The sequence below is a fragment of the Ostrea edulis genome, chromosome 9 (assembly GCF_947568905.1).
Source record: "Ostrea edulis chromosome 9, xbOstEdul1.1, whole genome shotgun sequence".
NCBI lineage: Eukaryota > Metazoa > Mollusca > Bivalvia > Ostreida > Ostreidae > Ostrea > Ostrea edulis.
This window is the reverse complement of record NC_079172.1, coordinates 31714631-31729336: the sequence shown is the minus strand read 5'-3', so window position 1 is coordinate 31729336 and position 14706 is coordinate 31714631. Positions and strand designations below refer to the sequence as shown.

At 36.9% G+C, this 14706-nt stretch overlaps 3 protein-coding genes across 3 annotated transcripts; 1 reads left to right on the top strand and 2 right to left on the bottom strand.

Moving 5' to 3' along the window:
* Window positions 1–57: 57 nt before the first annotated feature.
* On the bottom strand, window positions 58–6730 carry LOC125665327 (uncharacterized). The gene is made up of 2 exons (XM_056150177.1): window positions 3569–6730; window positions 58–3438 (listed from the first exon to the last, which is right to left on the bottom strand). The coding sequence occupies exons 1-2, from the start codon at window positions 6525–6527 to the stop codon at window positions 1838–1840; spliced, it is 4560 nt and encodes a 1519-aa protein (XP_056006152.1). The 5' UTR covers window positions 6528–6730; the 3' UTR covers window positions 58–1837.
* Window positions 6730–12818, bottom strand: LOC130046266 (uncharacterized). The gene is made up of 6 exons (XM_056150206.1): window positions 9866–12818; window positions 9230–9346; window positions 8941–9057; window positions 8431–8547; window positions 8193–8237; window positions 6730–8043 (listed from the first exon to the last, which is right to left on the bottom strand). The coding sequence occupies exons 1-6, from the start codon at window positions 10299–10301 to the stop codon at window positions 7703–7705; spliced, it is 1173 nt and encodes a 390-aa protein (XP_056006181.1). The 5' UTR covers window positions 10302–12818; the 3' UTR covers window positions 6730–7702.
* LOC130050343 (uncharacterized) lies at window positions 12064–13508 on the top strand. Its single transcript, XM_056150211.1, has 4 exons — window positions 12064–12202; window positions 12355–12411; window positions 12807–12953; window positions 13160–13508. The coding sequence occupies exons 1-4, from the start codon at window positions 12153–12155 to the stop codon at window positions 13392–13394; spliced, it is 489 nt and encodes a 162-aa protein (XP_056006186.1). The 5' UTR covers window positions 12064–12152; the 3' UTR covers window positions 13395–13508.
* The last annotated feature ends 1198 nt before the right edge of the window (window positions 13509–14706 follow it).

Sequence of the window (14706 nt, the reverse complement as noted above, 5' to 3'; positions counted from 1 at the left end):
ATTGGGTGGCAATAATCGTGCGAAGTCCATCCCAAGCAGAGTTTTTCGACAGCCTTGGGAAATCACCAACTCATTACAATCAAGACATTCAAAACTTTTTGAGGATGAGCAGTGTACAATGTAATTTCAAGTCTATACGACTACAGCCTCGTAATTCCGATTTGTGTGGACTTTATGTATTAGTATTTTTAATTGCATGATTGTGTTTCAAAAACTCGATAAATGATGTGTATGCTTTATTTTCTAAAGACATTCAATCCAATGATGATTTTGTGAAACGTTTTATGTATGATTATTCTGTCATTAAAATTAATCATGAAACATAGATAGAGAAGTTATTTTTATACTGTCATTGAATAAGTTTGTTAATATATATATATGTGCGCGTAGCATTACGCTGGACTTCAGTATGAGGAAGCCTGGCTACCGAGGAACATGGCAACAGAGAACATAAACGATTGGTGGAACACTCGTTCCTTGCTTCCGTTTTCGGCACCTTCCACTATTCTGATATGTGGAAGTACACAAAGCGGTAAAACGCATTTTACTAAAACACTTTTACAAAACGCCAATGGCATGTTCTCTATGCCTGTTGATAGAATAATTTATGCTTATTCTGAACATCAACCCATGTTTGAGGAAATGAAGCAGACGATACCAAACCTTTCATTACATCAAGGAATGCCTTCAAAAGAAGACATAGAGCAGTACACAGAGGGTGTCAGTCACACTATAGTGGTACTGGATGATCTCATGTTACAAGTTGCGCAATCACAAGATTGTGTGCATCTATTCACGGTGACATCTCATCATAGAAACGTGACCACCGTGATGTTGTCTCAGAACTTATACCCGCCGGGAAAATACGCCAGGACCATTTCACTGAATTGTCTTAATGTCATTTTGTTTAAGAATTACCGCGATTCCCGACAGATCATCACCTTTGGATCTCAGATCTTACCAGGACAAGTTCCTTTTTTCAAAGCAGCCTATGAATCTGCGACTCGACCCAATTTCGGTTACTTACATGTTTGCCTGGAACCTACACAGAACAGAGAGTATCAGTTAAGAACACGCATTCTTCCGGGAGAAGAGATGATTATTTACCAACCTCTATAAATAAGTATGATTTGATGTGTTCGCCTCATTATTCAAAGATGAAGCAAACGGTGAAGAAACACGAGGCTTTTTTAAAGTTTCTTGTCTGTGCAGACAATGCCCAGCAAAAAGTAATCGTTAAAGCCTTGAACAGTGAACAGTACGATGTGCTCAGTGAAATAGCACTTAACATTTACACCGGAACTTATCCTCTGACTAAAAAGTATATAAACCAACTGAAACCTTATGAATCATGCATTCGATCCTTGGGGTCCAGAGAAGTCAGCAACCGAGAGAAACGTCGCATACTATTGAAAAACATTCCTTTAGTGCCGCTTCTACTTAAACCCATTGTTCAACATTTCAAAGGAAAATGGCAAAGGAAATGATACTTGTACCGAAACTGAAATATGAACGTTTACTTCAAAAATTAGAACCTGCTGATACGTCATCCCGAGAAGTCGACCGAACTTCGAAGCAATCCTCAGAAGGTCAAGAACAAACTGCCAGTGACTTAGTGGATAAAACTAATTTGTTACAAACTGGAACAGGTTACGTCGCTAAGAAGATGAAGGTTGGGAAACCTCCTGGAATTTCCAATGTTCGGCGGAAGAAGAAAAACGTACCCTGGCTCACATATTGACAGTGTAATAACAACGAATAATGTCTTTTATCATTTTATTTGTGTATTTATCATTCAATAAAAAAAACAAAAACGTCAAAATATTTCGTTTTATAATCAAAATCCAAATGGCAACGTGTCTAAATTAGGAAGAATTCTCCTTTTAGTGTAAACCATCTTATAATTTTTAGTTTCAACCCTATTTAACAATTTTCGCTTTCTGCTGTCTCTCGATATTTTACAAGGGTTGACAATTTCAATTTGTCGGTCGTGTGAGGTACAGATTATCGACTTGATAGCCTGGAAATTGATAAGTTTCGAGTTGGCCCAGTTAAGTGTAAACCCTCTAACTTTGCATTCTTCTTTTCCCGACAGTGTGCGGTAAGCGTAGTTTTTAGGACCCCCAGAAACGAATTCGACAATGTACCCGTCTTGTGGAGAGATTTCATTAGTCAATTCTCCCAGGTGATTACCTATGGGGAGATAATTCAAGTTGTCCGACTTTTTTGTCTTGAAGATGACACTGTCTGTATCGAAATACAAGACGTTCTCGTTTAATTTGTCGAGAACGCCATACAATTTCAGTCGAGCCCACATGGTGGTAAAAGAGGCCAAGAATATATTAGTTTTATTGTCGAATGACGCGAATAGGGGGTTGTTACTCCATTCTAATTGAAGAATGTCTCTCGAAACAATGTGAAAGTTGTGTGGTACTTTTGTAGGATCTGAGAGCATTTGAAAAAAATTTTCGGCTTCCGATTCGTGAATGAACACGGATTGTTGCATGCCCAACCTCTGACCAAATTTCCCCCAAAAGCTATTCAGACAAAGTTTCGCTAAACATCGCAAACCGGGATTTTTTTTAATTTTTTCATACTCTAATTGGATACCTTCGTTTTCTTTGTATTCCCTAATGTATTTTCTTTTGGTCTCTTCCGTGTCGCATTCGGCCGGAAATCCGGAAGCCTCCTGTTTTATTTTTAAAAACATGTTCACATACTGAGCGAATAATCCCCCCTCACACGACTCGACATCGTATTTGGAAGACTCGGCAAAATGATAAACTTCATAGATTTTCAAGATTTCGTACCCTTTTGACGTTGCCATTTGAATTTCAGGAGTACACCACGTGCCCGTGATGGATCTCTCTTCAACAGAGCATGTACATTCATTTTGATTTTCACTGTCTGCACACGTTTTACAAAGTGGGAACTTCAATTTTCCATTCGAATTGTATGGAAGTACGGGATGATAAAGTTTTCTAGGGGGGAGAATTTTTATTTTAGCCAGTCCAAAATATTGCGACAAGTCCTGAAAATCGTCCGTTATGATGGTCGGATGGCCGACGGGATACCGACAATACTTGTTGGTCCAGGGATAGAGACTGGTAAAATCGAAATATTGGATTGTTTCGTCTTCTGCAGCTTTATAATGCAGTTTGATGGCATTGGTGCGACCACCGAAAAAACTGTCACGTGGGTCGAGTCTGTCTTGGAGATCTAGGGTGGACACGAATTGTTGCAAAGCTACATTCTTCTCCAATTGAAATTTAAATTGATGCTCCCACACAATGACCAATTTGTATCCCAGATTTTTCAATTCCTTTTCTCTGTGTTTGGTCATGTCGTACAATTCTTTGATGGTCTGATTGGTAGACGGGTGTTTGATGGTATTCCTATCGTCTGGGAAACAGTTGGGACAACCGTGGAATACACAACCTGTACCAAAATGAACAATATCAATCCTCAATACATTCGTAATTAAGTCCAGGTACGCCGCCGCCGCCGCCCCCCCCCTCCAGTTTAGGGGGAAAACGGGGGGGCAAAGGTTAAAATAATAAGCTCTTACCATAGAATTCATAAATGGTTCCGTTTCCGCCAGGAATCTTGACAAACCCGTCACATCTGTAATTGGTCCCTGGCACTTGGAATTCACCACCGTTGAGAGCGTGGGAAATGACAATGGGGTTACCCCGCTGACGACTTTTTTCCATCAACCACTCCAGCCACTGGATGGAAATTTTGCTGTAATTGTCGCGCTTCGTGTATCCTTGAGATGGTACTACTGCCACGGGACTTTTGAAATGTCGTTTTCCTATCTGTACATTGTCGTCCTTTCTTAAATCGACGAGAGACGTCCAAGAATCACCGAGATGGACCCCCTCTAAACTCTTATGATGACGAATGTCGTACAAATCCGATTCACCATCTTTGGTGATTTCTATTTTACTTTTTCCCTTCAAAAAGAGCGACTTGAATATCCCCATGCAGACACTTGCAATGGTGACAAAATCAAAGGGGTCGACTCCACCCGAGCTCGTTTTCTTGATGATTCCGTTTGCTTGAACCGTTTCCTCTGTTAGAGTTGTCACCTTGATCACCAAGTTTCTAAATTCTAGACACCCCCGCCTCAATATATCAACGTCCGAGCGACAATATTGCAACATTTCTTCTCGAAAGTTAAAGGTTTCGTCTCGTTTCGTTGCATGCCATTCGGCAAGCTTTTTCCGCTCCCCGGCCGACATGAAATCGTATCCGTAGTACTTCAACTTTGGATACGGCCCCACGTAGTTTTGATTGGCTTTAGTATTAAATAAATGGGGAAAGTATCCCTTACAGAGTTCCTGTAGACCGAAGGCATCTGGTATTTTGGCAAGCTTCATGGGCAGGAAATTGAGGGAATCCACAAAAGTCAAATTTAATTTGTGCGCAATGTGCATGTACATGATTTTAGAACCGTTGTAAATGATCTTGCTAGGTCGAATAGAGTGACGGTCTATGAGCACTTCTAAAACCGGATACAAGTCGAAACTTTTGGCATTGTGGGCAATCAAGATCGAATTTTTACAATGTTCACTGGTGACGAAAGCACAGAACTGCTCGGCGGCGTTGTCGCCAGAAAACACCACTTCCCTTTTTCCACAAGTGTCGGGACAAGGGGGGTTCACATATTCACCTTTATGGGTTCGGGAGCATTGCTCACACCGTGTTCCGCAGTAACTACAGGAGGCGCCCTCCACCAGTTCCCTTTTCTCACATATGTGACAGGTGGTCTGCAGCACGGCAAAGTTGACTTTGTGTTGTTGTAGACCACAGGACGGATCACGACAGTTCTGACAGAGTCTACAGTCTACACACTGGCGTTCTTTTTTGACACATTGGTCGCATCTGATGCAAGACGGTCGATACCCTTGCTCGCAATGAAAGATGTCCTCTTGACGCGTCTCAAAATCGTAGAAAATAAATTTTTTGTCTCTTTTTTCTAAATCACATCCACACGGTTTTTGATAACAATGATGTTCTCCTATTTGATATTCTAGACAGTTAGGGCACTGCCATTCTTGACAAACGTGCAAGTCGGGAGAGCGTTTACAGCAATGTAGAATGACCCTACATTTTTTACATTGGTGAAACAGTTCGCAAGGAGGAGGATAACTCTCTTTCTTGACGACTCTTTGTTTTTTATGACGTTTAAAACACGCCACGGAACGACAGACCCGTCCACAGGTTCGACAACCTATTTGGACATTTGTTTCTGGACAGTGGTCATGTAAGCAAACCTCACACGAGGTGGTACACGTGTGTTTGGATTTATCATTATACGGTTTTAAACAAGTATGGCAAAAATACGATGCCTTAAAAAAGCCTTGTATGCTGGCAATCCCGTGCCAGTGTTTTTCAGTTTCTGTGTCCACGTGATATAAATACAGACGTGGCTTGTCCTCGTCCTCCGTCACCCTGACAAATTTATTCCCTACTCTTGAGGACACAACGTTGATACAGACACCAAGTAAGGTTTCGAATGGTTCGATGTCGTTCAAACCTAAATATCTGTCAGTAGGAACTCCGGCTCTTTCACACAGCCACATCGCCAACTCCGTTTGCATTTTTTTTCTCGAGGTTTTCAAGATATTGTTGTAATAGGATCGAGTAACAGTACGGTGCTTGATGATATGGTCGAACATTGTTCCGGCATCTTTCCCCACTAAATTTGTCCACGTAACAGCATCTACTTTTTCACACGTTTTCAGGTAACAGAGACCAATGGAAATGGCCATACATACGTTGTTATCATTTTGTACGTGAAAAAGCGATCTCTTTCTTTCTACGCTATTTTTAGGACCAAAGAGAGACGTGATGGGTAATTTTCTAGGGTTACCTCCCCCTTTGGGCAAATCGATGGACCCTATGGTGATCAACAGATTTTCGTCCACGGACAAGCTTTCGTTCGAATTAAGTACTTTGGTGATCTCGGACAGGACGACATCTGCATTCAGATTTTCCCAGGATTGTAGCGGCACGACGATCGGATTGTTTAAACTCGAATGACTGATGACCACCCTTCCCAGATCCGCATCGTGACCCCGGGCCTCTGACAACAGGTCGTCGAACATATCGTGCAACTTGTTATGTATATCTAACAATTTATCCCCCTTCCACTGCTCGTTAAATTTGACCTTAAACGTGGTGTCGCGGGCCAAGTTTTTCTTAAATGTTCGAGTGTCTCTCTTCCAAATGAAATAGGGTTTTTCTAATGGGTCCTCGGAACTCCCCCCACCCCCCGACTGCCCACTCGTAGAGGGTTGATCGCCATCCTCTTGGGATGGTCTAATTTTTTTAGTTGGGGATTCCATCTCGGAAAGAACCTCCTGCCATAAGTCATCGATGTGCTTTTCCCACTGGAGCTCCCTTAATCTGTTCTCGACCTCGGCATCACCAGTAAGACCATTAACTGTAGCAAACAACTGCACGGTGTCTGGGTCATTCAAGGAGTCCAGGATTTCTTTTAATAAACCGCTGTCTGCCATCTCTTAATTACAAAAAAAATATATATATAAATTTATATCCATGTCAAAGGACAAAAGGTATATTAATAAACATGGCTAGTTATTTGTTAAATGAAATTGAAAAACCAGTAAAACATTATTTTTACAGACAGCAGCGTAATGTCACAATTATCGGAATATCCATTTCGAACTTGAGTACATTAATAAAATATAGAAGGCAATATAGAAAGAATACTTTTTTATTAACAAAAATCCTGTAACAAAAATTTTAAGTATTTCCTAATACTTAACAAATTTTCAAAGAAATGACATTAGGTAAAAACAATGTTAAGAAATATACTGGCTTATTGACAAAAATATCTATAAATAGACATTAACATGCTTAATATCAAACTGTGCAAACTTATTCTTTAAACCCAGTTGCTAACCAAAAGAATTTCTAGCTAAACAAATGTTCAAAAATATTTAAAACCTGCATTGTTATTAACAGCATTATATCACAGGTAGATAATATTAAGCATAATACTCTATAACTATTGGATATTAAATATTATTATATAGAAATATGTGCTGCAACAATTAACCCTAATGTCATAACTTATACATCACAATCATAATAAGCAAATGATCAATGTTAAGTGTAAATCACATTTATCAGTTAAAATCAACTTAAACATCATTTTACATCAATTGCACATCCCAAAAATAACCAAATGATCACTGTCATATGTAAATTATAATAATCAGCAAATAAAGGCAGGACTTTAAATTTTCCTTTGATCAGTATTCAAGTAAAATACAAACTGTCGCATAAAATAAAAAAAAAAATAAAAAATACAAAAACATTAAAAGCAACCATAGGAAAAACTAACGAGTCAATGTCCTTAAACAATACCGTTGCTCTGTACTACATGTACATTCATTAAAAAAAGTAAAATGTCATCAAATTGTTATGTCATTAACAAATCTGTTTTGTAAAAAAAGGAAAAATAATGGAACTTAAACAGTTCAAAAAGTCCCAAACTTTATGCTTTTTCCAATTCCAAAAAAATCTGTCATAAAAAATGCACAACTTTAAACTGATTACACATTCATAAAACTGTTTACTGTTATCATTTTCAAAACTTGTACACTACACAGTCATTAAAAAGTTCAAAACGTAGTAATATCATCCCTTTGAAAAACTAGTAAAGAAATTACAGGCTAAGTCTCTTTGCGACACTTTTAGCCCTGGTACGTTGTGAAATAGGTTCATCGTCATCATCACCAAGGAGAGGTCGAGTTACTGAAACTACTGTGTTGGGGGTTGACGCCGATAAACTGCTGGGGGTGGTAGCAATGGAAGATGGTGTGTGCAATAAATGCATTCTTATCTGCTCTACAGTTTCACGAGTGCACGGTGTTGAAGGTGGTGATGGTGTTCTAGGAAGATGGTTGACTTGCCTTCTACAGCAGCATTTTATTTTCGAAAGCAAAAGATGCCTTATCACAATCAGAATAATGGCAAGTGTTGTGACAACTGCCCAGGCAAAAACACCTATTAAAAGTTAGAACAAGTAATTACAATTAACACTTTCATCAATGCATCAAACACAACATACAAATACAACAAGTAATTATCAAAAAAAAAAAATCTGTTCAGTTCATTCTCATGGATAATTAACATCAGTAGGGTTTCAAACTGACCTGCGGTCCCAGGCACGTCAAATTCTTCGGTAGATAATTGTAACCCTGGAATTTAAAAACACAAAACATTAGCCCAAAAATCATAATTGTGATAATCGTAATAGTCTCAACAAAGAATTTGCATGTCTACACAAGAATTTAACAATAAAGCTTTACAATTCATTTCTAAAAGAAATTGAAATTGGCTTAACATGTATGATATCTATTTATTAACATTTTTCAACAAAAGCAGTCCTACCTCGAGTTGTACTTTTCAATGACGCTGGCCCAATCCAAGCCCTCCCTTGTGTTCTTGCTGATGAAGTGGATGGTATTGTAGAAGTGGCCAACATCTTGGACTCTTCAGTAGGCATATCTGCAATACATTTTTTTTTTTTACACAGAGGTGGTGACTATTTTGGGGGTTTTTTTTTCCTGGTAAGAAAAATACTACTTTGCTTTTTAATCTTTCAATAATATTTCTGAATTATACTCTTGTTAAATTGTTGTGTAAAACTACTGAGTCAACCTAGTTCAATTAAGGTTATCCATCCCTCAGGTGTCAGAAATTGAAAATGCTCTTTTCCATTATCAATTTATATGTTGATCAAGATTCGCAGTTGATATAGATATGTATTCTGGTGGATAATTGATAATCATTCAATCAGAACATAATAGAAAACATTTTTTTTTTAATTTCATCATTATCTTATATATGTATGAGTTACCCCGCCTTGCTGAGGGATATATAACGTTAAAGCAGTCCTACCTCGAGTTTTACTTTTCAATGACGCTGGCCCAATCCAAGCCCTCCCTTGTGTATTTGCTGATGAAGTGGATGGCACTGTAAAGATGGCCAACATCTTGGACTCTTCAGTAGGCATATCTGCAATACATTTTTTTTTTACACAGAGGTGGTGACTATTTTGGGGGTTTTTTTCCTGGTAAGAAAAAAATACTACTTTGCTTTTTAATCTTTCAATAATATTTCTGAATTATACTCTTGTTAAATTGTGTAAAACTACCAAGTCAACCTAGTTCAACAAATGCAGTCCTACCTTGAGTTGTACTTTTCAATGACGCTGGCCCAATCCAAGCCCTCCCTTGTGTATTTGCTGATGAAGTGGATGGTATTGTAGTGGTGGCCAACATCTTGGACTCTTCAGTAGGCATATCTGCAATACATTTTTAAAAGGAGCGGTGATTATTTTTTTTTAGGGGATCTACAACAAAAACAAAATGTTTACTTTCAGTTTCACTGTACACCCTCTAACAAAGGGAACGTTTCAAACTTCCGATTTCACATTCCCTGTATGTACCCCGAACCCGATCATACGAGTACTTATTTTAGATACCAGTCACAGTTAGAACTGAAAACACGAGTTATTAATTTGTTCTTGATATTTACAGAAACGTTCTAAGAATCAGTTAAGACTAAATTACATAATTAAATACCAATACACAAGTTGTACAAACGTAAACATTCCATAGTAAAAGACGCAGTGATTTGATTGGTTTATGAAAATATCACGTGGTCCTATTTTTCTCACGATACATCATTCGTTAAAAACCCCCTCCTCTTCTAGCAAATCACCACAACAACGACAAACAACGACTTGTCGTTCAAAAAATGATATATTAAGTGGTCAAATACACGTTAATTTGAAATAATGAAAACCCTAAGTACTACTTACTGAATACACTGGCACATTGATGTCCCCTAATGTCCCGCACTACTGGAAAGTCAGTAAGGGACTCCCACTTTCTGTTGACCACAATATCGATAGTACACATAGGGACGCGAATTTCACGGATTTGGGTTCTGGCACGATTAAGGAAAACACTGACACAATTGTTCTTGTAAGTTTTACACGTTACAACTCCACGTTTGTTCAGACATCTTGGACACTGCGCAACATCCATAATTTTAGCAAAAGTATAAAAATCTTGAAGTGTCATCATCACTATTGCAGCACATATCACACATGCTGTAGTTCGTCCCTCCATTTTCCATTTGATAAAAAAGTCGCATGAGCTAAATTGATCATGTGACGGAGGATTCGCGGGTATTTCCATCAGCAACGCAACCTTTACACTTTTCATCAATTCATACCATATTTTTTTCGACATCCCATTAATCTTTTCTTTGTCTCATTTACTAAATGAGTTATTAGATTTATCTTATAATTCATTAATTTATTTTATATCAAATATTACAACGGGATTGGGCACAGTTTATAAAAACTTAATTCACCCTCTCCCTACATGTTGAACAAAAAATACAATATCATTCATTGGAATAAAAAATCTCTGGATCCGCCACTGTTATTGCAAATATGGAAACTCTGATTATTCTAATTATTCTTTTTTTTATTCAAATGTGTCAGTCACTCGACTTTAAGTAATTGGTTTTACAAAGTAGCGTTTAAAATGACTCTTTGATGTTTATTATACGAGTACAATACAAGCGGGCATGGTTATCTTTTTCAACTTCATCAGTAAATCGTCCTATTGAACATGATTTTTTTTTAATAATCTGATTAATTTACAACCATTCGTAAGAAAAAAAGTAAAAAAGATATATTTCTACATGACAGGAGTTTTGCTGTGATTTTGCAGGTCTTATATTTACAAACGTTTAAAAATTATTTTTTAAAAATCGTCCCCTGGGCCCCAACCAGGGCTGATCATACCCCTTGCATAAAACCCGGACGGCGCCCACTCTAACCGTAGCTTCAAATTCCGGAGCTGCCCCCCTGGTTTGAAAGACGGTTCCGAAATTATATAACAAATCATTAGGACATTTTTGTATGAGACAAGTGTGTGTCACAAATCTCACACATTCAGTCACACCACCATTTTTACGCATGTTGGTGACCCTTTAAATATCATATATAATAAATGTATTTTATAATCAAATTATTTTGATTGTTTATTTTCCCTACTCAGTACTGGCGCTGGCTGAGAATAGCCCTCATGTACATTTCAAGCTGATACAATGATATAATGACAGACAAGAGTCTCCAGTTTCCCCAACCATATATAGAAATGAGCATGATTCTGATCCTGTCTCCATGAAATTGTTCGGTTCCCCCCCCCCCCCCTAAAGTTAGTAAACTAATTGTTAGTAATTCGTGTAGGAATTAATGATTATATAATATACAGCGGAAATACAATGATTGATGTTGTTCCATAACTACATTCATAATACATATATATTTTGTGTAAAATTAATCAGTAAGCTGAGATCATTAACCGAGTTAATTATTGAGGCCACGTAAATAAGTGGGACACTTCCTGCTGCAATGTTTGCGCAGGTATTGGACAACCGGGCGGTATTTTTCAAACGTGACTAAAAGGGGTGCAGATGATAAATACGATCAATAGGGGCACTTCTCGGTCATTACTCAACCAACCAATTATAGTGTTACGAAATTAGAGTTAAGAAACTCCAAAGACCTAATCATCATCCATAACGTCCACCCGAAATTATATATAAATGGAGTTTGCAAACAGAAATTATCATTGACAAAAAATCTGATCATGGCAGAAAAGTTTCTTGACATTCTGTAAGTAGAACAATTTTTAAAAAATATTTTTTTACTTAATATATATATATATATATATATATATATATATATATATATATGGGAGGTCATATCTTGGCCGAATGGGCTAATGTGCTGAGTTGACAGTCTTGCTAGGCGGAGGGTGCCAGGTCGCTGGTTCGACCCCGGGTTGGAGCGTAAAATTTCAGTACTTAGTTGTGAATATTTAGTGCTCTATATATTAATTATTTGAATTTCACATGTATCTTTCAGTATATATTACATAGTTTGAGGGTTTTTTTCTAAGCTTGATGGGTGAAGAACTAGAAATGGAATTTTTTTGAATTCAGTATGGGTCTGATTTACAGTATTTATTTTTTCTCCTGACAGCGACTCCACAAATTCAGCAAATTCATTCGAGGAGTTCGAACAAATGTGGTTGAAGATGAGTGAAGAGTTGGAAATGGAAGGCCTGCCAAAGCGGTGAGTTTAACAGCTTTTATAAGAGTTATCTTTCTTTGGCTTGATATGCCTACTTTCATGTAGTGCTTTGTTTCACGTTATATAGATAATATACATTATAAATATTAATGTTTTAATTGGAATCAGAAAGTGTGTTATATATTCTTTTAAAGGCCTTCCACTCCTACCCCCGAAAGTACAAGTCAAACCGAGACAATTCTACTTAAAAGGTATATATAAACATTAATTTTAGACTTGAAATGATTTTAGAACCATAAATTTTCCAATCATTTTAGTGTAATGTTACACCTTTTAACAATTTTTATTATATTTAGTAAATTTTAAACAGATAACGAGTATTTTCTCCCTCCTTTTAACAATTTTTATTATATTTAGTAAATTTTAAACAGATAACGAGTATTTTCTCCCTCTATCTCTTCAAAGTATTAAATCTCCAAGTTTCTCGTTTCTTCTTAACATTTTATATACGTAGAATTGGAATGATGTACATCAATGTTTTATTTGGTGCCAAAGACTAACTGCTTTTTATGAAGTAAAATTAAATTTATGTTCAAACTAAATTATCGAAGTACAAAGGAAAGTAATCCTCTCCATATCTCTTTAGACCTGAGAGCCAGCACAACTGCGGCACCTCAGCCAGTTACATGTACTCGCCGGCCATGGATTCAAACTGGCGGTTAGCAACCGTGATTGACGAGGAACCTTTGGACAGTTTCGAAAACTGTGAGAATTCCATCCTTACTACTTTCCGGTAAACATAAACATTTTATTTATACTTTGTTTATTATTATAATGTTTGAATTAGAGAAAATTTAAAAAAAAATTTAAATATCATAAAATTTAAATATTATGCATATTAACATCATCTCTAATCTGGGGAAAAGGAACTAATATAAAATATCTTGAATTGATTTTTTTTTTTATTGCAACATGTCATTTTTATCCTGTTTATTGTAGACGAAAAAATCCTGAGAAATATAATTTGTTGGAAAAGAGGTTGAGGGAGCCGTTAGCAGAACAATTTAAATTACTCCGAGATTTGAGCGACCGCGTTTCAAAGGACTTGGAACAAATGAACATTATTGTTAATTATTTGGAGGACCAGTTGGCTCCCGTGACACCAAAGAAAAAGAGAGTGAAATTCACAACTTGTGATATTGACATTAACAATAACGTCAATACCATACTATGAATTGTGTAAAACTGTAAATATCCATTGAGATTTGTTTGATATTTTATATACTGATTGACAATTTCTTATTGTTAATCAGTTCATAATTTAATAAGAAAAAAAAGTAACGTTATAGAGGGCAGCTTTTATTGTACAAGTAGATGGAATTTTACTTTTTATGTCTTCAAAATATCCATAAATGTGTTCATAATTTGTGGTAAATATGATAATAAAATATTACTTACTCAATTGAATTGGATCTTTTGATTGCAAGTAATGGTTGTGCATAGAATCTTAAAACTTGGCCTTTTTATAGCAGACAAAAAAGGATATTTTTAGATCCCTCCCTTGACTGTTGCTATGTGAATTAAGGTGACCCTGATAGTAGATATTTATGGTATCATCCTTCAACTGTTGCTATATGAACTAAGGTGACCCTGACAATAGATATTTATGGTATCATCCTTCGACTGTTGCTATGTGAATTAATCCTTTAAGTGTTGCTAATCACCTCCTCACCTACCCTTGACTGTGGACTCACCCTTGGACTGTGGACTCACCCTCTGACTGTAGACTCCCCTTTGACTGTATACTCCCCCTTGACTGTATACTCCCCTTTGACTGTATACTCCCCCTTGACTGTATACTCCCCCTTGACTGTGTACTCACCCCTGACCTCAATGACCTATGTGGGGAAAAACCCATGACGTCATCTTGACTGTATACTGACTGTGTACTGTCCCCCTTACTACTGACGTAGCGATGGATCCGCCACTGCTTATGGACCATGTCTGCACAGTAATTGTGATTTAATGCATGACATGAATACCTGGTCAAATAAATGTCTACAACTCAGATAGACGTTCTAATTTTTACATAATAATATTTATGAAAATTAGAAATGTTATTTGTGAATAAATATATATATATATTTAATTTCTGTGACTAAAATCTTCAAGAAACAAATTAGAAAAAAGACGTATCAGATAATTATATTTTAAAAAGAAATTGAAATGAAATGGTCAAACTTCAGGAATACATGTACTTTGATTTTTTGAATTTGAACCAAACCCGATCAGAATTATAGAAAAGTGATTATACCCAAGATTTTGTTCAGAAAACTACATTCTTTTGAATAAAGTTTTGGTGTAATGAGCCAATTTAAACCGAAGCAAGGGGCAACTATTCTGTTTAAAAATTGGGATTTACCAGGTAATATCCTCTATAGGAATGACAGCATTAACTACACCCCCCCCCCCCCCCCCCCCCCCCATTGGGTGTGTTACCCAACATATCTAAATGTTAGATGATTGGTCGAAATTAAGAATGCAAT